This window comes from Melospiza melodia, chromosome 18, assembly GCF_035770615.1.
Source record: "Melospiza melodia melodia isolate bMelMel2 chromosome 18, bMelMel2.pri, whole genome shotgun sequence".
NCBI classification, from domain to species: domain Eukaryota; kingdom Metazoa; phylum Chordata; class Aves; order Passeriformes; family Passerellidae; genus Melospiza; species Melospiza melodia.
Window position 1 is genome coordinate 3,664,622 of NC_086211.1, and position 25,787 is coordinate 3,690,408.

The window sequence follows — 25,787 nt, forward strand, 5'->3', positions numbered from 1 at the left end:
CACAGACACTGGGCTGGCTGCTTTCTGTCAGAGAAATGGGAAGTGTATGGGGGACACAGTGGAGCCTCAGGTCGGTTTAGTTCCAGCGAATGCAAACACTCTGGGCTGGTGGGTGGGGATGGGTCAGGACGTGGTGTCCTTGGTTCCTGTCACACTGGGAAGGGCCACAAATCTCTTCCTCTGCCCAGTCCAGCACCGTCCCCTTCTCTATGTTCTCTGAAGATGCCAGTAGACCCACAAGGATCCTACATCACACTCACCGGCATCGGACATTACCCCCTGCCTTTGGCACACTCAGCCTTAAGGAAACCCAAGTGCTTCTGCAATTACCTGCCAGTCACACCTCACGTGGCTCTGCCTGCAGGCCAGCAGTGGATTTTGCTTCTGCCCAAACATTTCTTTTGCCTCATAAAACACATGCAGCATGTGCTGAGCTGCCAGCAGGTTCAGTTGTGACCTCCACACCTAGGTGGAAGAGCTGAGCAGCAGCACTGCCGCTTTTGGTAGGTCAGTGTCTCAGACATCTCCAGCATTGCACAGCCACGATGTGCTCAATGATTCACATAATCACTGGCTGGCAGTAATCAATTAACCATTTTATGAAGGCACATCCCTGATTCCTGCTTCTCCAGGCTGCTCTGAAGAGCTGAGCTGTAGCAGTGTGCTGTGACAGGAACTTTATTCTCCATTTTATGGGATCTGCCCCTTTTAAGACACCTTGAAGCAACTGTACTCGGGGAGTTATCCTTTCTCTTGCATCCAAAGGCTGGTTCTTCTCCTTGAGAGGTCCCATATCAGAAGGACATAAAGAACAGCAGTGAAAGGCAGGAGGAGAAACCAGGTGCTGGAGCAGTAACTCCCAGGTTGGGATTAGCTGCATTTCTTCCTTCACACAAACCCTTTGATTTTCAAATAATTTTTAACAGCTGTTGTGATTTCTCAGTAGGAAGTGGGTTTGTGGTTCAGTATTTTCTCCTCTCTCACACAGAAACTGAAGCAAGGAAAGACTTATGAAGAAAAAAAGAATGTTAGCTAGCCCCTAAAATGTGTAAATAAACTGTGCAGCATCTTTGCATACAAGGAAATTACTAATTTGTCCAAAACAAATTAGTAATTAGATTTTTTGTTTGGTTTTTTTTTTTTTTGCAGGTCTCTTGAAGTGCTGTGTCTCTCCAGCTCCCCAGATGTGAGAAAATCATAGTTGATAAAATGTCCACCTCCCAGTCAAATTGCTGCCATGACTCAGAGCTGCAGGTGGGGCCATTCTGAACACTCACTGTCAGATAATTTTATACAAATTGCATGTATTAAAGTGGTGCTTTTATCCTTACACAGCTCTTTAGACCAAATGTGGTGGTATACTCTGTACTTACTGAGACTATTTTTCTAATGTGAATATCACTGAAATGGCACCCAGGAGGAATAAAACAGAGGGAAAGGCTCTCCAAATCATTCTTCTGGTAACATTTAAAGGGGTTTAGCCCTGTGGGCAAGCAAATTGCACAACAGAGCTGCAGGGGAGAGGCTGCTGTGGCATCCCAGCCTCTTGTCTAAGAAAAGGGAAGAAAACTGCCCATTGTCTGGGCTACACAACTCTTGTCTGTTCAAGGCTGGTGATCCAGCAAAAACATCTTGTGATAAGAAACAGGGAGTGATGAGTGCTCCCCACTGCACTTGTGCAACAAATGTGCTAAAACAAGTGAAAAATAGCAGCAGTCTGAAAGTTGACATCACCTTCTAATTCACCTCTTTCACAAAAATGTCACTTCCCCCCCACCCCTCCCATTTCAGGTAATAACTTATTAATAGGAGATACCTCCAAGAGAGCTGCTAAACCCCATTGGTAGGAGCCACATCAATGCCAGTGACCTCTCTGATGTGCTGGTTATATATGAGAAGGCAGAGCTGGTTCACAGCCCTTGTGATGTTTCCAGGGTCAGAGACCTGTACCTGTGAAGGACCCAGAGTGGTCCTAAAGGGATGTCCTCCTCTGGGTCATGAGCACACGTGGCCTCAGCCTCTCTGACATCGCCCTTCTATAGACACCAACACACTGCCACTGCTTTCCCCATAATAACAAATCCCAAGGGCTCTAAAAAGGCTTGCTGGAGCCCTGGGGATGCACACAGTGCTATTAAAAGACTATTTATTCTCATGCCCTGGGGAGAGGAGGAATAACTGAGTGTGACCCTCTTCCCCCACAGCAGGGTGGCCTGTGATGGTCCTGGGCAGCACTGAAGCCATGGCCCTGCCCTCCACGTGATCCCTCACACTGTGGTGGTTCCTGACCTGTTTGTTCTTGCTGTGCCAGCCCGGAAACAATCCCAGTTCAATATTAACTCACGTTATCTACCACTCCTCGTTGCAATGGCAGAGTGCTTTCGTGCCCTGGGTACCCTTCCTGTGTTTGTGTCAGTAACCCTGGAGCACAGCACCCTTCTGCTGTGCCAACACAGAGCCAGGCTCCCTCAGAGCCAGGAGGGAACAGGTGGCCAAGGAACAGAGATACCTGGGGATATAAAAGCTGATGGTCACCATGGCTAACACAAACAGAAGGAGACATGAGCTGTGATAACTGGCCATGGTCACCAGTAAAAATGGGACAATGCAATTTAGACCAACTGGAGAGCAGTGACTGAACTGATGGGGCACAGAGGATGATGTTAAAACTCATGCAGAACTTCAGTTTATAAAAGCTCCAAGAGAGAGAAAAACAAAAATTTTAACTAGAGGGTCCCTGAAGGAGAGGTGATTTCATGACTTTCTGCTCGGTGGGATTGAATGAGGCCAAGGGGAGAGAAGCCCTGCAAGAGTGCAGAGCACTGGTGGAAGGCCATCCCCAAGAGACAAACACTCTCCTGCATCTCAGGCTCTCTGTTAGAGAGAATGAGACATTATCTTGCAAACAAGATAATGCTTATTGTCTTATTTGCAAGATAATGTCTCGTTAGCTGCTGTGGTACAGACCCAAATGTTTTCCTTTCCTCCACATACTATGGGAAGAGTCATGTTGTGACACACACAGTCTAACAGCCATAGCAAATTGTCAGCCCCATTAATAACCAGGCTTTTATTCACTGACTGTCCCATCTTTAACAATTCCCTTCTTATTTTCCTCTCATCCCACAAACGGCATCATGAGCTGTTTATTCCTGGCTCTTCCTTACAAACCTTGCTCTCAAATGAGTCTCTTGAATAGACTAAATGGGAAAGCACCAGATGTATGCCATCTTCAAAGAGCTCCAGCAGCCAGGGGAGGACCAAGGGCTGGCATCAGCTTCTGCCTTCCCTCTCACCAAGCCCAAAACCACACAGGGCTTCATGCCTGGGTATTTCTGAGACCTCTGCAGAGCAAAAAGAGCATGTTGTTCCTTTCATCCAGCAATGCTGCTGAATGCTCCTGAAGCGTTGACAGCTGAAACCCATCTCCCTTTCACTCCTCTATAATTTCTGAGCAAGAATGGAAAATTATAAGCCACAGCCAGTGTTAAAGTGTAAAACCAATTCTGGAAAGTGCTGTGTGCACTCCCCGCTCATGCTCGGACACCAGCTCCTCCAAGGACAACTTCTCCTTTGCCTGTCTCACATTGTACCAGAGAACAACTCTGGCTTTTCAGACCTCCCAGCTGGTAGCTCAGTCTCACTGCATGAAGCAGCCAGTGCTTTTCAGAAAGTGTCATTGCACCACTTGAAATGACCTCAATTTCTGCTGAGCCGCTTCCAAACCAGAAGTCAAGCCAGAAGCGACAAAAATCATGACATGACCCTGAAACCATCATCTCCAAACACATGACATGCAGCTCTTTCTACCACCATCCCCTTACCTCCAAACCCACCCTATCTCACAAGGACACACATTAGAAACAATCCAGTGTTCTGGAATCTGTTTTGGAGTCAGGATCTCTGTTCAGCCAGACCCAGCACTCGAAGCCACATCGCTGCCCAAGGGCAGAGTTTAGCTCATTGTTTCTGTCCCCAGTTCCTGGGTTCTGGGCATTTTTTCTGGACACATGCTGGGTATGCACTCAGGGCAGGGATGAAGCTGTTTGGCTTTTGAGTCATTTGGCATTGTGGACTCCCTATCAGCAGCTGCTGGATGTGAGCCATCCCCAACATGTTCAGGCACAGTCCTTGAGAATCCAAGCAGGTATGGCTGGAGGCTTATCACTCAACCTCACAGGATTTCTCTATTGCAGCTAAAGCCAAGCATTTGGCTGTTTGGATTAACCCTTGCTGGCTTTGTGAAATAGGCTTCATTGAAAACAAGCATCTTTCTCTCACCTTTTAATTTCTTCTGTGGTGCGGAGACAGCTATGGATCAATGAAAGTGTCCTCATCGATCACCCTGGATGTTTTTTGCTGGACAGAGGATTGAAATACTGAATCCTTTCTCTGCCAGTCCTCCCCATGGTGGGGGATAAAACATTTCCCAATTTCCATCAGGTTATGTGAGGTTTAATCCCAGAGGATACAGTCTCCCAGCAGATTAAGTCAGTCTCATAAATACAGCTGAAAATTGACCCTTGTTTATCCCAATTTTCCCACCATCAGCTTCTTTGATGACTCCCCTTGCCCTACTCCTCCCCTGCCCCCCACCTCTGGGGTTCACACCAATCAGATGTGCTTGTACATACATAAAAAATAACTCAAGATTGAAAGAGTTTGTATTTAAAAGTTGAGCCTTGTACTGTTGGAATTAGACTCTAATTAGGTCAGTTGTGTTCCCCTGGTAGGGTAAGAATGATAGTGTTGGAAAACAGACAATTTATAAAGACCCAAAAATAACTCATCCTGCTGTTTTGTAAGAAAGATGTGTTTTCTTTGCCCTGTGCTGAGGACATTGCAGTCAAGGCCACTTGGGCACACTGATAGCAGCCACACAGACTGTGGTTGGTCCAATAGGCAAAGCTGGCCTGTGCCTCAATTTCCTCCTACCACAGGTGGGATATTCATCCTTCCCAATTTGGCAGGGCTGTGGTGAGGTCACCTGTGCTTGTCATGCATTTTGTCACTCTTGGCATGAGGCCCCACGTTATATTACACAGCCTCTTCTCCCCGTCTTGCCTTTTAGCCTGATCTACACCTTCGGTGAAGTGCACAAAGGGCACAAACTCAGATTAAGGAGGCTCAGGGTAGAGAACAAGTCCTTGCAGCTGCTTTTCTAGGGTGTGTGTCATCAGCATAAAAGGTGCACAGAACCTTTGTGCAACCTTGGAAGTTGCACAAAGCACGAATTACCTTTGAGCGACACCTTGGGTGTTGGTCCCTTCTTCCTCTGAACACATTTTTGTCACCAGCCATGGTTTGCAGCTTCCTTGTTCCTCCACAGGCAGGTGCTGATCCTCTGACTCCACAAGACTTCACAGGTTTCAGCGCTGCTGACAAATTTGCCTTGTAAAGCCTCGAAGAATGACTTCACACATCAGCCTCGTCTGATTTAGGATTATCCTAACTCGTTAACAAATGGTGATGAACGTGCCAATTGCCTACTTAATGAAGGTTTCTACCAGGCTGGCAAGTCAGCGGCCACACCGCCTTGGCTTGGAGGGACGTGCCCGGCATTTCTAAGCAAACAAGACAGCAAAGCTAAAGAACTGCTGGAGCACCGTGGAAGTGAACAAAAACCCAACAAAAACCATGTGTTCACGTAAAGTTCCTTTTGGTTTTGTGGGAAATGCAGGCTCGAAATGAAAATAATTAGTGAGGCAACAGGAGGAGAGGAAAAATAATAAAAACAAGAAGCAGGCTTACAAAAGAAAAACAGGAAAGAAAAGGAGTGAAGAGAAAAATAAATAACCCTGGAGCAAAAACGCAGAGGGAAAAAGAGGGGACAAAAGAGACAAATAGCAGGAAAAGGATCAGTAATGAAAGCCCAGATTACTTGATTCAGTCAAGCTACTGCTTGTGCTGTTCGGGGCAGGGCGGGAAGCCAATCTGTTTTCTCTGGTATTGTTTAGGCTACGAATGCCGTGGCAGATTTCCCATCCACTCCCATGTTTATACCCGTGCTCCAATCCTAGCCACAAAAACGTGCAAGGGAAACACATCCCAAGAGGAGTAAGGGCTGGAAGCTGGAGCATGATACACTTTGGAGCCAAATGGCCTCAAAAAAGCACTTCTGCACCTTATGGCAGTTTTGTAGGATGAAGTCTCGTTCATGAAATTCTGTGGTGGGAGGATTTTCATCTTCAAAATGGGTACAGTGATACCTCTGGGTTATTACAAATTCCCAGCTGCAAAGGGCTGCCTGTATTTATACAACACTGCATTATTTATAATATCCTTTCAGGAGCAGGAGAATGAGAGTTCTTTCTTTCACAGTTTGACTATTTTTTTTCTTCCCTTCTCCCACTTGGAAAACATTGATTTCTTGCCCTCATTTCTCCAACCAGAGCTGTAGCTGACCTGTGTTTAGTTTACTTCTCTAGGCCAGATCCTCAGTGGGTGAAAAGCACAACCAACCACCCTGGAATAACAGAGCTGCCCTGATTTTCCCCAGCTGGGAGCTCATCCTGCCTCCCCAACATCTGCATATTTGTGGGAACTGATTAACAACTGCTACAACACTGCTGGGGAGGGGACAAAGGCATAAAAAATGTTGGCCCCATGATGTTCTGTTTCTGAGTGGGCTTTGACTCTCCTGTACTAAGGATCTGAGGAAGTTTATTGCTGCAAAATAATAAAATATTTAGGACTGATCAAATTTTGTGTGGAAACTATTTGAGAGTGTCAGCTTTGCTGAGAAGCAGCAGGGGTTGTAAGATTTTACAGTCCAGAGCAAACAGGGAGGAATTTCAGTCCGTGTTACATTCTCAGTGGCCTGAGCTGTTAACTCGTGAGCGTGTTGGCAAGGCACCCAGAAACTTCTTCAGCAACAGAAGAGTCTGGAAAAATCCTTTTTCCCCCCCTCTACAGAACAAATGTACCAGGGACACAGATGTTTCCAAAAGGGTTCTTTTAATCAGAAGCAAGTTTGCAAAAGAAGAAGTAACTTTCTCATATAAAATAGTGGAGTGGTGAAGGTGAGGCTAACAAGAGGTGTGGAACAAAAATCCAGGGCAAATCTCCAAGGAGACACTGAATTAAAAGCAATGATCTGATAACCGGAGTACACCGCAGGGTAGCTCAGACACAGCTGTGGGAGGTGGTCCTACCCCATAGCTGACAGCAGACACCAAACCAGAGGATGGACTCCAGCCCGAGAGAGGCAAAGTGACCAGCTACAAACTCACCAGAATATGGGGTTCTTGCACCTTTCTGCTACCTGAGAGCTCCCACTGCACTGTGACAGGCCCCAGCACGGCGCAGGGGTGTAATGACATCAAAGGGAGCCCTGGTGGCACTTCCCACCTGCAGAATGCCACCATTCAGTGGTAGCAGAAATTCCCAAATCTAGTGAATTGGACACAAATAGGAAAACACCTTGATATAAAGCTCTGTAACCCCAACCCAGTCTCTGTATCCAGTGATTCAAGCCCCAAGAAAGTGCACAGTGATCAAACAGCATTGAAATAATGAATTTCCTGTCAAGTCTTGAGGCCCCAAGGCCATTTAAAGTGGGTAAGTGGCATCTTTGAGAAGATAAAATTCTGAGTCAGAGCCTGAATCTCAAGTGCTAATGGTACTTCACTCCTTGTTCAAACAAATCTCACCTGTCCCAGGTGTCACGTGTGTGCTTATCTATTGTGGCTCTCTGCTGTCGGCAGGGCAGACTCTCCAACTGCACAAAGTGCAAGGCAGCTTTCTTTTTCTGGGAGGGCAGGGTGGGACAAAAGGAGTACAGAAATACGAGGAACAGAAGGGTCTGGAAGTGTCCAAGGCCAGGCTGGATGGGGCTTGGAGCAACCTGGTCACAGTGGAAGGTGTCCATGTCCATGGCAGGGGGGTTCAAACAAGGTGATCCTTAAGATCTCTTCCAACCCAAATAATTCTGGGATTCTGTGACTTGTCAGGTGGAGCCATTTCAGGCCCATCATGTTCAGTCTTGGGGTGAGCATGCTCCTAATTCAAGGGTAGTTTCCATAAGGAAGTTTCAATGGGTTTTGTAGAACCACATCATCACATGTGTAGCTTTGCTTGAACACCACACCAATAAAATAAACCTTTGCTCACCTCCAGTAACCTTGTAGCTTCTAGGAACACCTTGATAATGTGTGGATTCCACATGTGCTGATAACAACCTATAAAAGCAACCTAAGGAATGTGACTGAACTAGCAGGAACTCCAGGCTGAGTGGAGCTGTCTGCAGTACAACCTGCCCATGTCCCAGCAGCTCTGTGGTTCTTCCTTTCCAAACATCACTCCTCATTGCATGTGTCCTCGCTGCTACTGGTACAGGAGATCAGCAAAAACAGGAAGTCTTGGCATCTTGGTCACTCTTACACAGCACAGGCTTCTGGACTTCAAGATTTCCAATGCCTCTGCCAGAGGTTATCTTTCTTATGTGGTTGTTTGCTTTCTTTTAAAGTTTCTGATAAATTCCTTTTCTAAAAGGATTTTTCTCCAACAACTTGTCCTGTATATCTGAAAGCAATGTGTGGGAGAAGACACCAGTGCTCTGTATATATAAAGATCTCTCTCCTCCCTTTTTGGAAAGCAGATTAGATAATCTTTGGATGACCCAATGGATTTCTTGAGGGAAGCAATGGCAAGGATAATAAATGCATCCTCATGTCAAGATCTTTAGTCCAAACAATTGCTACACAGCTTCTGGCAGAGACCTTGGTATAAGGAAGAAAAATGAGATCTTGGCCCATCTGCAAAACATCACTGGTTTTAACACTCAAAATGAAGAGGGAAAAGAAATCCTTTTAAGTAATAGATTAGTTTCTTTTCTGTTTTTTTTTTTTTTTCTTTCTTCTCTCCAGTCATGCCAACTGCTCCCAAAAGTGGGATCACTGGCCAAAGTGTGATTCCTTTAGTAACTGCTGATGAAAGCCTTTGCTCTCACCTCTCCCCACCCTCCCCACGAGGGCAGTCCACGAGTGACTCCCAGGGCAGGAAATAAGAGACTGGCACTGATGAAAGCAAAGGAGTGCCCTCTCCTGTCCCTTGTCACCACTGCCATTTGTACCTGCACAGTGCTGGCCCTGCCCAAACATCAGAGCATTAAGAGGCAGGAATAGAAAATACTCCACCCAATGGTGCGGGTCATGGTGGGGACACGCCATGTGTGACACGGATTTTGGGGGGGATAAAATGCTCTACTCACAGTGGGCTGGAACAGCACAGCTCCTTCATGTGTGCACTTTTGCATGTGATTTATGACAGGGACAACTTGACGTCTGGGGCTGGGGGCGTTGCTGACAGTGGTGACTGCTGTCACCTCAGCCCTGCAGGGGGTGAAGACTTGGGCACTTTTTACCTGCAGGAGATTGGATATTGTTATGGCTATTGCATGAAAAACAAGCTCCTTTTAAACCATTCCCTGAAATGTCTCCCTTGGTCATTTCATGATGCTGCTTTTATTTTTCAGTAACAGTCACCAAGAGACCTGAGAAACAGGGGAAGGGAAATAAATAAATAAAAATAAAATATCCCAAGAAGGCTTTTTAAGCCTTCATTTTTCAAGACTATTCTAAACAGGAAGATGGAAATGGAAGCGAATTCAATGGGTGAAGTTACTGTAACATGACAACTGATGTTTAAAAGTTGTATTTCAAGGCTGCAATTTCCAAAGATTGCAGCAATGAAATAGAGCTTTCTTCCTAACTGATGGAGTATTTCCTTCCAGATAAAACAATTTCCCTGATATGTGAAGTAAATAAAACCTACCTATTAACCATATTTTACAAGTTGAGCGTGTTAGCAAGAAGGTGGAGGCATCACACATGGAGCTACACACAATCCTGCACAGCAGAAAACACACCCTGTGCCCAGCTGAGGGCTGGGCAGGGCACTGCACCTCCTCACTCTGCAGCTGCCTATCAAAAATAAACCCAAGTGTCAGAAAAGCCTGAACACAACAGAACCAAGAGTGACAACAGTATGTATGAGAATGGAACAGAAACACCTTTGTTGGGATCAACAGGTCCTAAAGGAATCACACCTAACCTGTTATTTCGACAGCAGTCAGAAGAAAAGAGCCACACAGCTGACTCAGCAGGTCCTCAGCAAGCTCAGGCTTTTCAGTTGCAGCTGGTTCTGAGAAAAAAGGAACAATTTATTCTCCTTGCTTTGTATAGATTGTGCTGCTCCCCATGTTGTCCTTCAGCAGAGCAGTGGCCACAAAGTCCATTTCCTTTATTCCCCATGGTTTTCTTGTTTTTTTTTCCTCAATGTGGTATCAGATCAACCCCAGGGAGTAACTGCACCTTACACCAAGTGTAAGGCAATATTCAGGAGATGTGGAGTTACACTATGCTTTCCTTTGGAGCAAAGTCTTCGGTGTTCCATCTGCTTCCTACTAATTTTCATCCCTAAAGTCCTCAGTGGTCCTTGGAGGGCTCCTCCTGCAGCATTACCTCTTACACCTGTTGGACAAGGGCCATTAAAATTCCAAGAGCAATTGCATTGTTGTGTCAAATGTATAAAAACAACATGCCTAAAATATGTAATCTGATGCAGGAAATGATAAAGGAAAAGGAAAACAAATCAGAAAGTCACGTACATAATTTTGTCTAAGAAACAAAAAACAGACTGAAAACAAATTTTGGCAGTTCAGTAATTAAAGCAAAGTCCATATGGCTTAAGAGAACAGTCAAAGTGCACAGAAGGCAGTGGGTTTTTTGTTTGCTTTGCATTCCTCTTCACAGCACACTCCAAGTCATCCTCTTTGGAGCCCCATCTCCATCCCACACACATCCTACCCAGGTGCAGAGAGGGGGATGACTCACAGGGTTTTGGCTCAGCCGTGTCTTTGCGAGTCCCTTGCCATCTAACGAGCTGCAGATCATTATCCCAAACTCAAAAGCCCTTAAACACACCCACTGGAGTTTTTGGTTTTGAACTTTTTCTTCCTGGAACCTTTGGAGAGGAACAGCAATCCAGTGCCAAAGCAATGCAGAGTGTGCATGCACCAAGAGCAGCAGTGCTTGGAGGCAGTGCCCAAGAGTAAAGGCAGTTCTGAGATAGTTTGCCCTGTCCAAGAGGCACTGAAAGGTGACAGCAAGGCTGAGCTGGCCCTTGGACCTGTTCTGGTGAGGTGCCACCAGGATACTCCCAGCCAGGCCCCTGGGCAGCCTGGTTTCAACAACCTTCTCTGAAGACACCACCTCCCCCTGCCACAGATGTCCCACATGCCTTGAGAGGACAGGGACAATTTTCTGTGGTAACAACGCCCACATGAGCCTTGACAGGACCAAGCAAGCACCAATTTTCCTGGCTTATCCACCTGGAAGAAAATGCCAGATCCTGACTTGGCAAGGACTCTCCTACTTCCAAATTCATCTTTCAAAATCTTATGATAAAAAGTCTGGTGACCCAGGACTGTTGCTACTTGGATTCTTTCAATGCCTGACAACTTGTGAGTAAACAACTTGCTACTAAACATGACAGACTCAGAAAAAGGATAGAAAAAAAGAAAACAAAAAGTGAGCTGTACAAAAAGATGAAAAGTAAACTAAAAGTCTCCTCTTTTCTCTCCAAAGGCTGTAGGTTCAAGTGCACAGAGCAGGCTGTAAATGTGCACAAGGTAATTCATGACCCCAAAGCCTGAAAAACCTGGTTAACTTTATTTGGAGACACTTTTTTGCTTCTCCCAGATATGAAGCTGCAGAATCAATAAAAGGCACCTGTGGACACCAAAACTCACCCAGTCTCTGTGTGGTGTGTCTTTGTACTAAAAAAATAAAATCAAACAAACCCTGCCACTCTGTACTTTTTTACAGACCAATAAACAGAACTGCAGAGTCTGGGTGAGAAAGGATGTTCAACTTCTGTTGGCAGGGCATGGTAACTCTGATGATCAAAACCCTCATCAATTAGTAAACTCTCTAGGTTGTCACTGCAATTTTAATTGAAAAATTCCTCTGGCTTGCTGGGTTATGTCCTCTGACTTTTAAAAAATGACTGATTCAAGTAGTACATGCAGTCCACAAGGAGCATTAGAGCCACACCAAAAATAAACTGACCTTACATCTGAATTCTTCCCACTTGCTTCACCCACCACTGCCTACAGCTCTCTTTTGAGCCATCTCCTCTTCCAAAGGCCCTGGAGTTGGAATATTTAAAGAATGCAGCAGGTCCCATTTGAAGAAGAAAGAAAAGCAGGTCAGTAATTGAATATAAATACACCAGTAGTGAGCTTAGAGCAGACACGGTGACATATCTGAGCCTACACTGATCAGCCAGTACTCCTAATGTGTGGAGCAGTGAGGAGAAGAGAGGTGTCTGCTTTTCACCTAAAAATGTGTCCATTTTCTGTGTTCTGTTTTAATGTTTCTCTGTTGATGACAGAGAAAAATTAAAAAGAAGAGAAAAAGAAAATAAAAGAGAGTAGAGAAAAAGGAAGAAAAAGGAGCCTGGGAGGTTTTATGTTTTCTCTTCAAATCACATCACAGAGTCACTCATTGCATCTAGGGAATTCACCTGCTTGTTTGGTAGCAGTGGGATGGGAGGAGGGCAGAGAAAGAAAGAGGGAAGGAGAAGGGCATGGGAGCTGCTTCCTGAAGCAGTGTTACAAAAAGCGGTTAAAAAACCCCTACTATTCACAAGTGGTTAAAATCATCACTGTTCAGAATTCCTTTTTTGTCTTTTTGTTTTCTTAAACAAAGATTCAGCTAGTTCAGCTCCGTGTTTTTATAGAGTTGATTGTCTTCAGAAAGGAAAAAAAAAAAAAAACCAACAAAAAAAACCAACCAAAACACCCTCAACCCAGCCTCAGGTGTGTTCCCATCCGTTTCTACCCTGATCAGAGCAGTCCCCCAGAGTCCAGCGCCCCGGCCGCGCACACGCGGTCACTGCGGCTGTCCCGCCGTGTCCCGGCTCAGACAAAGGACGAGAATCCTGTCACTGGAGTCCGGGAGCCGGGCGCGGGCTGCCCCGTGGGGGTGTACACCCCTCCTGAGCTCTGTGTGGTGATGACAGTCTGGAAATAGGGCTCTGCCTCGCCGGCCGTGCACTCCTCGTATCTGTAGGACGCTGGGTGCTGCTTCACCCCTTTCTGCTGCCGCTTCCACGAGTTGTAGTAAGTGGGGTCGCTCATGTAATGGTTCACAAAGGAGTGCTTGGGCAACTCGTCCTCGTAATCCGAGTCAGTGACCTGGGGCATTGGGAAAAATAGAATTAAATAATCGGTCATTAGCATCGATGATAATTTTAGTCTGTTGTGGTCGCAAATAAATGGGAGGCAAGTTTAGCATCACCAGCTGACTAAAGCTGTAACGTTAAGGTAAGTGGGATGGCAGTCCAAGTGTGGTACAGGCTGGGCTGTGGAAAAGCACTCTGCTCTGCTTTAGCCAGACTTTGCTGCTAGAGCGAGAGTCCCCTGATAATAAGTGACAGAGAAATCCCTTCTAATTCCCTGCAGAATGGTGCAGGGGCAGCCAGGAACTCCTGCTTGGGCACAAGATGCAGGGAAATGTAGAGAGGTCACAGCAAAACCAACAGTTTTCAATCACAATCAGAAATATTGCAGTTACCACTGAGTATCTCTCTTCTGATGGAAGGACAGCAGGGATGCCTTCCACACAAACACTGTTTAGCCAGGCCAATGTTTGGGGTGGCCAGCCCAAGCCACTGGCACAAAACTCTGGGTGTTAAGTATTGAAAATTAGTTCTATAACTGGAAGGAAGTTAAGTAAAATCAGACTTTTTTACGGGCAAATAACACTAGTTGCATGTTCCAGCTGATTATGGGTGGTACAAGGTACACAACCAGCGGGGACAGAAGAAAGAGAATGCAAAATCTGGGGAAGAAGAGCTGCCAGGCAGGAGGGGCTGCTTCCTTGGGATGAGTCAGACCCAGCTCTGCGCTCAGAGCGGATCTACCCCTGAAACATTTATGCACGGTGGCTGGAGAGCTTCAAAGCTCCCATCAATATCAAGCAGGAGCTCTATTGAGATGTAACCAGATAAGCTCTGTGCATCTGCCCCTCCTCTGAAGTGCTGCTGCTGGGATGCAGCTGGAGGAATCACAGAGGGCTTGTACATCTCTGCTGAGCGCAGAGACCGCAGCAAAGCCTCAGCCCTGGAATCTCAGAGCACATTTTCCTTCTGTTCCCACCAGTAACAGCCCCATCCCATCCAGCACACAAACATTTACCCAGGCATTTCCACATCTCACATCTTCCCTCAAAATCTCCAACTAGACCATGCAAAAGCTTTTATTCCTTTCCTCCTCCCCACTCAATAATCTGCATTGCCAGTTCTAGAGGCAATTAAATATCAAAGTAGGAGCTGCCTAAGACACACAAGAGAGACAGGTAAGTGCAGCTCATCACTGCTCGTTGCTGCAATTAGTTTCAAAAGGTTGGTGTGGTTCTGATCTATGACACCACCCAGCAAACACACATCCTTCTTGATCCTGCCTGCCACAAAACTTGTCTTTCCTCCTCTAAAGCTCCTTTTTAATGGTCTCTGAAGAACAATCCTCAAATGCCTTGTGAACCATCGTTTGAAAAGGGCACAGTATCCATCATCCCCCTTCTTTGCTTAGGTAGCTGCTTCAATACTGTTCCGTGCCCATTTTCCAGCACAGAGGGTGATGGACAGAGCTGAGAAATTTTTCCCAGTGCTTTCCAAAAGTGAGCAAAGCAGCTCTTTACAGCTTTGCAAAACTTCCCTTCCACTATTACCCAGGCTTTGGCTCTTCAGGAACTATGTACTGTTTGATTTTTAAGAATGAAAAGCTTCAGGTGCCTTGACAAGTAATTACTAATACAACAAAGCCCTACCAGCATTTCATAATTACTCCAGAAGGAACAGAGCAAGCCTGTCTCCTAGAAAAACACTCCTTTGCACCAGCTGCCAGGCTGGGGAAGCCAACACCCGACTCCCTCCAAAGACCTTCCTGAACAGGTGGTTTTTGCAGCATTCCTGGAATATCCCCAGATCTGGGCTACTTCACAGCCAGTGGGTGCAGAGAGCAGCTCCAGAGTCTTGGCACTGCTGCCAGGAGCATCCTGCCAGCACTGCCCTGTCTGTTTTTGCAGGGGGCTCCAGCAGGAGTGCCATGGATGGCTGCAGATGTGGCAGCATGGCAGGGCCTGGCAGCAGCAGCTCAGGCTGGTCCTCAGCCAATTTCACCTAAAGATCCCCAAACCCTCTGGTTACCTCTGTCCTCAGCAGGAAACAAGTTATTGCACTCTGCATCAGTCTCCAAACACGATGCTGTGTGTCCACAGTGCAATTTTAAGGTAAATGCCTGGGAAGCTGAGGGATGATGTGGAAGAAAAGTCTCTGCATCCTGAGCAGAGACAGGATTGCTCACCAGAAGCAGCACACAGAGGTGTGAGCTCCTCCAGCTCCTGTGTTGTGCTCTCTCCATTAAAGGTACAAGGCACTGCTCTGCCATGGCCTCTGACTCCTTCCCCTGCCCAGCATCACTTTCACAGACTCAGACACTCTCAGCCACCCAACAAGCAAACAGAGCCCTGCTGAACAGAGGCATCACAGCTGAGCTGAGGTGGCACAAGCATGAGGAACAAAAGAACCCCCACAAACTTCTGGTGGCTCTTTATGAATCTTCCTGATGTCCCCACAGACACAGAGGATCTGTGGGGTTGGATAAAGCCAACGAAAAGCTGGAAAATGCAAAGAAGCATGTGACATGACTTTCTAGCTGTAATAGTACTTATGCAGCCACTCGAGCTCTGTCCATCACAAGCAAAGAAACCACTCACTCACAAAGCTAATATAATTTCTGTTCCTAAGCCAATTCTTTCAACATTGCCAGAAGTCAACATAATAAAGAGAAGAAATCCTGGGAACACTTTAAGATGAGCTGCTACCATTTGAAATATGGTGTGCTCAGATTTGCCATGAACTGAAAGAGGGAATTTAAAACAATACCACTTGCTGATAATTTTTCCACTAATTAGTTCATTATACCAACTGAAAGGGAACAATAATTTGGTGTAAATAAGGCCAGGGTCTTTCAGAAGGAAAGACTGCCACGAAGCATATAGGGCTGCAGTAACTTCAGCCATTCACCATCATTCAGACTGATGCTGGAAAGGATAACCTGCTTGTTAGGGTTGATACAACAGGTTTTTTCTGTATTTCTTTCAGGACAAGCAGGAACTGACTGTTTTGTCCGTGTTTCTGAAGTATCTCCTAAGGTCTGCTCCCAGCAAGACTCCAGTAACCACCCTTGTCAGCAAGGAATGCTCTAAACTGGCATTCCACAGCCCGATGAGAATCAAGGAGAAGTAAGATAAACCTGTTTAGCATGACAATACAGACAGCTTATACTAAAGGATTACTCTTTAGTGGTTTTTAAACTATTGAGTAAATAGAAATGCTGCAGGGCTTTTTGCTTTGTTTTCAGTTTTCTCCTTTCCCTGCGACTGTGGCTGTGTTACCTTGGAAACCTCCATAGGCTGGAGCGTGATTGGGTGTGTGGTGACATTACACACTGTCAACCAAAGGTGCATGGATGCCTAAGAAACAACAAATACAGAAAATGAGAGGCTATTGAGGTATATTTTTCATAGTAAAAAATGCATGAGTGCTGCTCAGAGGCAAGTCAGCCACCAGAGTTGGCTGGCTTAGTCAGTGGGAAATGTGATAATAAATTTGATAATAGTTCCAGTTATCCTTTTAAGTGACTACAAAAGAAACAGCTTTATAAGATTACTTCTAAAAATGTAGATAACAGCAGGAATTTTTTTTTGTTGGCCTCAAATAAATATGCCGTAAAAGAGACAAGGTAACCCAGTATGCAAAATATTTCTCTGGACATGGGAACCCACTCTTATTTTATGTGTCACCTGCAGCTGGTTTCCACATAGTGCCCAACTTGTCAAAATCACTGAAGAGCTTTACTGGAAACAAGTTAAACCCTGTTTCCTCTGAAGTGTTAAGTGGAAATGAATATCTTCCTACAGAGCTGAGAAAGCCAAAGCCAGTCAAATTGCAGACAGCAGTGGGAAGGCCAGAGCATCCAGCACTGACTGATAATTTGTGCACCCTGTGAGAGTATTTTCTCCTGGAAACAGTTTTTGGGAGACCACAAGGACATGTGAGAACACACAAACGTGCACCAGCCTCCCCTCTCCTCCTGCTCTTCCTTGGCTGGATGACACTGCAGGTACATAATCAGATTTCTATACATGGTGAACACCAAATTTTTTCAGATTATCTGTCCAGAGCTTTGTCCACTTCACTCATTAACTAAAAGCCTATTATTATTAATCATTTGGAATTTACACTCATAGCAGTTTCCTGCTCCGTACCCGCCAATTAAACTTCTTTAACCTCATTAACAGTACTGGTGCTTGGCTTTCAGGACATGGAGTAAGTTCACCACTTGATTTATGAATATTAAGAGTCCTACTTGATTTCCTCTTTGTTTCTGTGTGTCTCTCCCCTCCAGGAGGGAGCTTGGAAGAATGATCCCAGGCAGATGTGTTTTAAGTGCAGTCAGTCAGCCCAAGAGTTCTTCATGTTCAGCAAACCCCAGGAGACTTGAAGCCAGTGAGCTTCCTTCTTTTCCATATAAAATCTTGACACCTCAGGCAACAGGCATAAGACTAAGCAGTAACACAGTGACAAGTGGATTGAAGGCAAAGGCACAGGTTTTGTCCCTGCCTGCCCTGATGTGCATCACATTAAGCAGAATTTGAGACCCACACACAGATGTGTTAGAGGAAAACAGCATCAGGACCCTCTGCTGCAGAGGACCAAACCTGGGTAGAGCTCTCACATGAAAAGATGTCTTTAACTCTTCATCTAATGGCAAATGTTTCTGCCCGCTAAGACAGATGGAAAATCTGAAACTCTCAGAAAACAGAGCTTGTCTATTACGATCTCCTCTGAGAAGAGAAACTAAAAGAAAATAAAAGACAAACAGGAAGAGCTAATAGGCAGAGGAACACTTGAAAAGAGAGTGGTCAGTCATCTATGCTCACCTCTGCCCCAGCCCACCCTCACCTCCTGTCTGCACCTGCCAACATAAACAGCATTTCCAGGCTGATCAAAAGGCAGCATCTCCTACTGCTACCTCTACTGGGAGCATATTAACATTTCATGACTAAAAACACCCCCCACTACAAAAAACCCCAAACAAGCATCAAAGACATTATACAAGCAGGCTGCATCTCCAAGCCCCAAGGAAAAATGGGGGCATATTTTATGCACAGACTCACGTGCACACCCACATTCACAAAAACACCAGAATCTCAACTGAGACCTTCAGGCTCAACAGCAATACAACAGTAAATAAACAATATCAATAGCCTGAGGAAAAAAACCCCAAAATCACATCATTCCCTGCTGTACAAACAGTGCATATAGAAGGCATAATGACACCCTGCAAGGAGACTTCTGCACATCACCAGGAAATACCACACGGGACATTGAAATTAATGTCAAAAGGTGCCAGTGCTAAATTCACGATCATGCTCAGCAAACTGCTTTAATGACAGGTTTAATGCTGGGTTGTTACAGTGACATGACCAAAGCACTATGGGTTTAATCTGGAGGGTAATGCTGGAGCATTGCAGAGACAGCAGCTTGAGCTGCACCAAGGAAAGCTGCCTGCACGACGGGTCGGCCACAGGGCAGCACAAAGCAGCAGGCTGTCGGTGGTAATTAGCAGGAGGTGAGAGCTAGGTAGCCAGCAAAAGCAGCTGTAGCTGCAGGTGCAGAAAAGCTCCAGATGAAAACTGTCATCTTCTTTCACGACTTGCTGCCCGTGATATTTTCTTGCTGGAAGGGTCAGGTTTGGCATGGCTTGGCCCACTGCTCGCTTCTTGCGCTGTCAGTTCGGATTCATCAGGATCCCAGCTGACAGCATCTGATTTTAGAGACAGATTTACCTTTCTGGATCTCCTCTGAAGTCTGTCTATTCACCAATGGCCACTGCTGGACTTTCACAGCCAGCAAGCACTTTATTCCTTCTTACAGAGAATGTGGAACACAAGATGGAACCCTGCCAGATGGATAATGCTGGCAAACACCCACCTTCTGTGGAGAGCAGTCTACAGGCAAGGCTGGGGTGTTCAGAGAGCTGAATGCTGGACTCTCACAGCCATGACCAAGTTACTCACTCCCCACCTACTCCCTCTGTAACCAAGGCAGTGGCTGTCACCACTCAGGCCACTCTTCTCACTGGTGGGGTGTGCTGCAGCTGTCAAACTGCAAATCACATTCACACTGCAGTCAGTGCAACAGGGCAAAGCACATCTCACCTTTAACCTCACCCACAAGACAGTAGCTGGTTATTTTGCAGCAGATGTGTGCTTTCCCAAAATGCTCCAAGTTTGCAGCCCACAGGCAGAAGGGGGTGTGCAGATGATCCTTGAGAGAGGTCAGCACTCCCTGTCTGACTGATTGCACTTATCTTTCTTCCTGACTCTGGAAAACTGAATATCTGCCAAGGCCAGGTCTGGAATCTGCCCTGGCTGGGTCCTGCTTGTCATTCTTCCCTTTGATATTTTTATTTTAAGATGTGATGCAAACAGCCTGGTGAATTGAACCTTTTAAAATCCCTGAGACAGACAGTGACCACACAGCATGATGCAGATATGGGACTGGGACTTCAAAGACTTGCCAGGATTCAGCATGGAAATGATTCTCTGTGGTGTCTGTGCAATGTGAGGCAGAGGGAAATCCTTACCTCTGACTCTGACACCTCCAGGGGCTTCTCATTGAGGCCCAAGCCCTCGGTCAGCACAGCCCCGTTGTACTTGTTGCAGATATCCTCATCAGAGTAGTGCAGCCCCCCTGGGCTTGGCCGAGGAGGAGACCTAGGAAATGCAAAGGATGAGTGACTGGGATGTTGTTATTCCCCTGGAGTTAATGAAATAGTGCTTAGAAGCCAGAATCACAGCTTGAGGCAGAGACTTGGGTGTTTAAGTCCTCCCTGGATTCTTCAGTCTCTCCCTTTTGAGTCCTTAACAGTGCTTGAAGCTAGAAGAAAGACATTCCAAAAGCACAGCATTCCCAGCTTTTTACCTGGTTCCATTCTTCTTTGAGAAGGTGCTCTTGATGTTCAGGTGTCTGCTGTTGAGCTCCAGAGCAGTGAAGCCTCCGTTGTCCAGGGTGACTGACTCTTCCACGTTGGAGATGGTTTTACCTGGAGCCAGGAAATAAAAGGTTCAGCTGAAACAAAAACACTTTTTGCCCAAATAGAACTGCAGGAGCTAACTTGTTCTTCTTTCTGTTTTATGACATCATTAATTATTTGAAATTCTCTTTACTTTTTCTCCTGGCAAGTGAGAACAGAGTGAAGGCAAGGAGTGTATCAGGAAAGTGAAGGGGCAGAGGAAGTCAAAAGAGGAGAAAGGAGTCATGGATGGATGGATGGATTTCATTCAGAGACAAGTATCTAAAATAGCACAGATTAACTGTGCTTCAAAAATGCTTATTCTTGATTTTTGACTATAAATAGAAACCTGATAACTAATTTAGGTGGCTACTGAAGATGTCCTTAATCAGGTGCTGTGAATCCCATTCCACGTTGATTGGAGTAAAGCAAGGGAAAGTAAAACTAGAAAAAGAGAAAAAGGAGAGAGAAAAAAGGCAGGAAAAAAAGCAAGAGGAAGGGCAAGTGGATAGCAAATGGGAAAAGCATGCCACAGCTGAAATGGGGATCAGGCAGGGAGAAATCACCAGACAATGTAAGGCAGGAACAGGGACAGGATGGGAAGAAGGAGAATACAGCCCAGTGTATTATTTCTTGTGATCAAATCTAGCAGGAGCTTGTTCTGTGCTGTGCTCATCCTTTGTCATCCCAAAGGTGTGAGCTGAGCCCGTGTCCCAGGGAGAAGGGCTGGCTGCCACTTTGCAGCAGACAGGTGCTTTATCCTCAGCTTCAATTTCAGTGCTGCATTAAGGCTCTGTGAACACGGGTATCTGACAGCACAGGTCAGACCTGCCTTTTCATGTCTGTCCCCCAAACACAGTAAAACTAAGAAGATGAGAGATTTCCTATGGGCTGTGCATACAAATATATAATAGTATTAACTTGGTAAAATGCCACGGTATTCATACATCTTGTATCTCATGGGACTGAAATCTGATTTCTAACACTTGTTAGAAGTGAATTACAAAGAAAGAGAAGATCTTCACTTTGGGACTGAATTACTAAATACTGCCTGGAAGACTTCATTACATTAATCCCTAAGAACAGGTAGAGCAGAGACCCATCCACCTGATCCTTTTCATTAATGTACCTTTTCTGGCACCTCCTGGCATCAGAGAAATTTCATGCTGCAGGTGGAGGAGGCTATCAGAGAAATACACATGTGAACAACCCTTCCAGGACTTTATTATGTAGGGAGAAGAAAAGTAAAAACAATATTCAGAGCTCAAGAATGAGGCTTTTTCAAAGGGGACTATTTGACATTCTAAGTTACAGAGCAGGTAGCTCCTGTTTCCTTTCAAGAAAGGAGACTGGTAAAAATCATCACTAAAGGAAAATGCAAGCTTGGTTCTCACTGTATGTTAAAATCTAACAGGTCCAGATAACCAAGACACCTCCTGGCTGCTTGGCCCCCAGCTCAGCAACTGCAGCTTGACTTAGGGAAGGAATGTGGGATGCAGGGCACTCAATATAAAGGAACAGTGATATAGCCCTCACACACAGAGGTTTAGAATATCTGCATTGGTACAGCCATGGAAAAGCAGAATCTTTCTCCTTGTCCCCGTCTATCAGGGATTTATGCCAAAGTTAAACAAAGGCTCAGCTAATTCCTTATTTATTCCTTATCTGCCAAGTGTTTGACGGAGACTCCTTGGCTTTTACTGCAGTCCCTTGGACCTCCAGAGTCTGTCCTGTCTGAGCTGGTCAGTGTCCAAACCCTGATCCAGTGTGGCTGGGGGCAAAAGCCATTTCTACCAAACCAGACAGCAAAAAGTTCCAAGTTTTCTGCCAAGCAAAATAGCTCTAACACAGTCCCTGCTGAGGAAATCAGAGGTTCAAAGGAAAGGCATCTCTGATTCCCACAGCTTTTGAGACTTTTGCACAGCACAGAGATGGTGCCTTACCTCCATTGCAGTTCTTGTACTTCTTGCTCTGGCCGTGCAGGACCAATGCAAACACCACCAGCAGGATGAGGATGAGGCTTGAGAGAGCCATCACCAGCAGAAACCACCACTCCTCATAGAAAGGGGCTTCTGTTTGTGCTGAAAGAGCAAAAAACAAATAACAGTTCCTCTTTGTGCCCCCTTAAAAATTTCTCTTGTTCCCCACAGGGAACAATGACTCCACAATGGTGCTCTGGAGAGGAGGGGGTTCAGACTCTCAAGGGGCTTGCTGACCCTTCTGAGATGGCAGAGAACAGGAGCACATCACAGAGCACATCCAACAGGAGCACATCCAAGCCAGAATCCCAGGATGGTTTAGGTTGGAAGGGACCTTAAAGCTCATCCAGTGCCATCCCCCTGCCATGGGCAGGGACACCTTCCACTATCCCAGGTTGCTTCAAGCCCTGTCCAACCTGGCCTTGGACACTTCAGGGATGTGGCAACCACAGCTTCTCTACAACCAATTCCCTCTCTACAAGCACCTTTCATACCCCTGGAGCAGCTCCAGAGGCTCTTAGCTACGTTATCACCAGGAGAAGAGAGGCAGGTTTCTTCCCACAGCTCTGCACACCTACATTTATTGACCATGGCAGGTGAGCACTCTTGGGTCAAGGGAACCACTTATACATGTGCCATGACCCATGATTATTCCACTTTTTGGGAGGCTTACCTTGCCAAAATGCTGCTCAGTGGCTCTTTGAAAAATACAGCTAGTGCCAGGGAACAAAGCACACTTGGTTCAGCATCTTTCAGTACGTCCATTAACTCCAACTTCCAACATTCACTGCTACTCTATATCACTTCTCCATCCACTGAGCCAAGCCTGATGTGCAGCACAGGGATATCAATTCAACTGCCTGGATTTTGGGCAGTCTCAGGTAATTTCACCCCATTTGACCTCAAGTGGAAACACAAAATGACACTAACTTCCTCTTTCTGGAGTTACCTCGCCAGTCTTGGTTGAAAGTAATAAGTATTGTTGTTTTCTTGCAGTGATATTCTCTTTGTCCTCCCTTGAGCTCCCTCAGCTTTGGGGAGAAGTGCAGCCTCTGAGCACGAGCCAGAGTTGACATACTTTCCCTGTAGTCCTTAAGGTGGAACACCACCTGGCAGGAATGGGTGATGCCAGAACAACCCAACCCCTATCACCAAACCCTCCTTCCCTCTTTCCCTCACTGTCCCAAGCCTGGATCTGAATAAAAATCTGTTTTAAGCCCAACGATACGAGCTCAAATTTGTTCCAGACCACTGAGTATTCTGCAGCAGGGACAAACAGCCACGCTCCTTCTTTGCTAGGAGGCCAGTCCAGGCCAATAAAATCCGAGAGACAAACTGCACAAGCCATGCTGGGATGAGCAGATTCAGGGCAATTTATACCTCCCTGTGCCAGCTGAAGTGGCCAGCCTAAAATGCTTTATACTTTTATGACTGTGAATCTCAATGGAAGCCTCTTACTTTCATGCAGCAATTTGAGAGGAACACTGAAGCATCAAAAGGAGGCGAATTAAATAGTTCTGTTCAAGTGGAGAACTTACAAACAAGCAGTTTATTTATAGAAAGCATGACAAGGAGACTCATGCCCTGCTTCAGAGGAATAATGTCTTTGAGAAAGGAAAGACTGACATGATTGCTGGTCCTTTACACTGTGTTACAGCCTCTCTGAAACCCCAGACAGGAAAAACACTGACTCTTGGTGTTTGAAGTGGGTTGTCCATGCCCTTGTCCTGCAGAAGAAAAGCAGGGGTAGTGCTCACAGTGAAATCCATGGAAGCTCTCCCGGGTAAGTGGTTAATTGTGTCGGGACAAGCGCAGCAGCCGCCATGGCGAGAGCAGCACTTGCTTCTCCTGCCTGCTGGGGAGTTGTTGAATGGTGTTCATGCCTTTCACTGGAGCAGCAAAGAGATAAAAGCCACTCCAGATACTGGAGCACTGCCAGGTTCTCAGGACTCTCCAGAATTTTGAATCACAAAGCCACTTTATCAGGTTCTTTTATTCCCATGTCTTTGCTGACACAGCAAGGATGAAACCGATGGCTCAAAAGCAACCTGGAGTAGAGCAGGGGAAGAGGAGACCCAGCAAAGCCCTCCCAAGGGCAAGGTCTCTCACCTCACCACAGGCCAAGGCACTCCAGCTGCCCAGCCCAGGCAAGCTGAGAGGAATTGGATTTTCAAGGTATTCAAGCCCTTTCAGAAAACCAGAGGGCTGGGCTGCTCACAAAGATTTGGGAAGCATGTTTAGGTCATGGCCCTGTAACTGGGAGTAAGCACAGAGAGCAGGGAGAGTGGGAAGAGCCCCAGAGCATCACAAACGAGCTGTTGTGGTGGAGGGGGACTGGAGACATCACACTGGAGCAGGACTGCCAGCACAAAGGATTGTCAGGAATAATGTGAGACTACACTTCTGTATTTGTGAGAGCTAAAGACAAAGTAACAGAACATGTTTATCAGAGCCCAGAGTAAAAAAAAAAAAAAAAAAAAAAGAAAAAAGAAAGCAGAGCAAACAAAAACCAGACTGAGAATGGAGAAAAAGCAAACAAATTGCAGACTCTACAAATTAGTCTTATGACAAGAGATCTGACATAAACAGTCTGAGTAGTTCTTTATCAAGCTTCAAAATGGCACATGCACATTTTTCTTCTTGAGAATCAAACATACTGTAATTTCAAACCTTAATTCACCACTGTATTACTCCAGTTTTATACTAAAACAAGCTGCCCTTGATTATTTGCTGTAACTAGAGAGTCTGATTGGTTTCTTTTTCCCCTCTTCTCCCTCAGCCTCAGGAAACTCCAGTGAAAAAGACTTTTAAAATAAATCCATGATTACCTGATACTGCCACAGAAGGAACACTTGGCTCTCCATAGCCAAACTCGTTGACAGCCACCACCCGGAATTCATAGGTGACTCCTTGTCTGAGCTTGTCCAGGCCCACTGTGTAGGAGGTGGCGCTGCGAGGGATGTCCTTCACAAACATATCCCAGAGTCCTTCATCTAGGAGAGCAGCAAGGAGAGAAATGGCATCAGCTGTGTGTCCTGGCACTCCCACCTGCTCTGTCAGAGAGGTTGTCACCAATGTCACCAGTGCTGTGCTGGAGCCAGGGACAGGCAGGGACACACCAACCTGGAGGCTGCCCTGTGGTACACACAAATGTGAGGGTGCCCTGAACACCCCATCTGTGAATGCATTTATTCAGGATGGGAGCTTTTCATAGCCCAGATGGAAGAGGTGTCTAAAATCAGCAGCAGCACCCACAGAGACCTGAGCTGGCTGGAGCAGCTGCCACTCCCTCCTGATTGGGTTAGGTCACCCATCAGCACATCTGGCATTTGACAGATCACATAAACCAAAGGCAACATTAATGAGTTCTGATCACAAAGGTTCTGCTTGCCTTTTACACTGCAAAATTTGCTCTGTTGTTGAAGCACTCAAGTGAGGCTTAGACTAATATAAGTCCTGGGAGGCTCTGTGGTGCCAGGCGACTGGTGTCACTGGAGTGCTGCTTGCTCCATGACAGCAACAGTGATGAGTCCTTCACATGGCACAGAGCTGGTGCTCTGCAGTTTTAAACAGAAATGAGTTTTGTTTATTTTTATAAAGCTGTTGAAATTTTTAGAAGCACAATGCCATTCTGATGGGAACATTTCAGTAGGGTAATC

The 25,787-nt window shown here is 45.9% G+C and overlaps 1 protein-coding gene across 2 annotated transcripts in view; it reads right to left on the reverse strand.

Moving 5' to 3' along the window:
* Window positions 1–6,940: 6,940 nt before the first annotated feature.
* SDK1 (sidekick cell adhesion molecule 1) overlaps window positions 6,941–25,787 on the reverse strand; it is a 387,464-nt gene continuing 368,617 nt past the window's right edge. For both annotated transcript variants that reach the window (XM_063171739.1, XM_063171738.1), the window contains 5 exons: window positions 24,957–25,121; window positions 22,093–22,230; window positions 20,059–20,179; window positions 19,721–19,850; window positions 6,941–13,201 (listed from right to left, as the gene is read on the reverse strand). In XM_063171739.1, coding sequence (XP_063027809.1) covers window positions 12,926–13,201; window positions 19,721–19,850; window positions 20,059–20,179; window positions 22,093–22,230; window positions 24,957–25,121 — 830 coding nt within the window. In that variant the 3' untranslated portion in view covers window positions 6,941–12,925. The remainder of the gene's footprint in view (window positions 13,202–19,720; window positions 19,851–20,058; window positions 20,180–22,092; window positions 22,231–24,956; window positions 25,122–25,787) is intronic.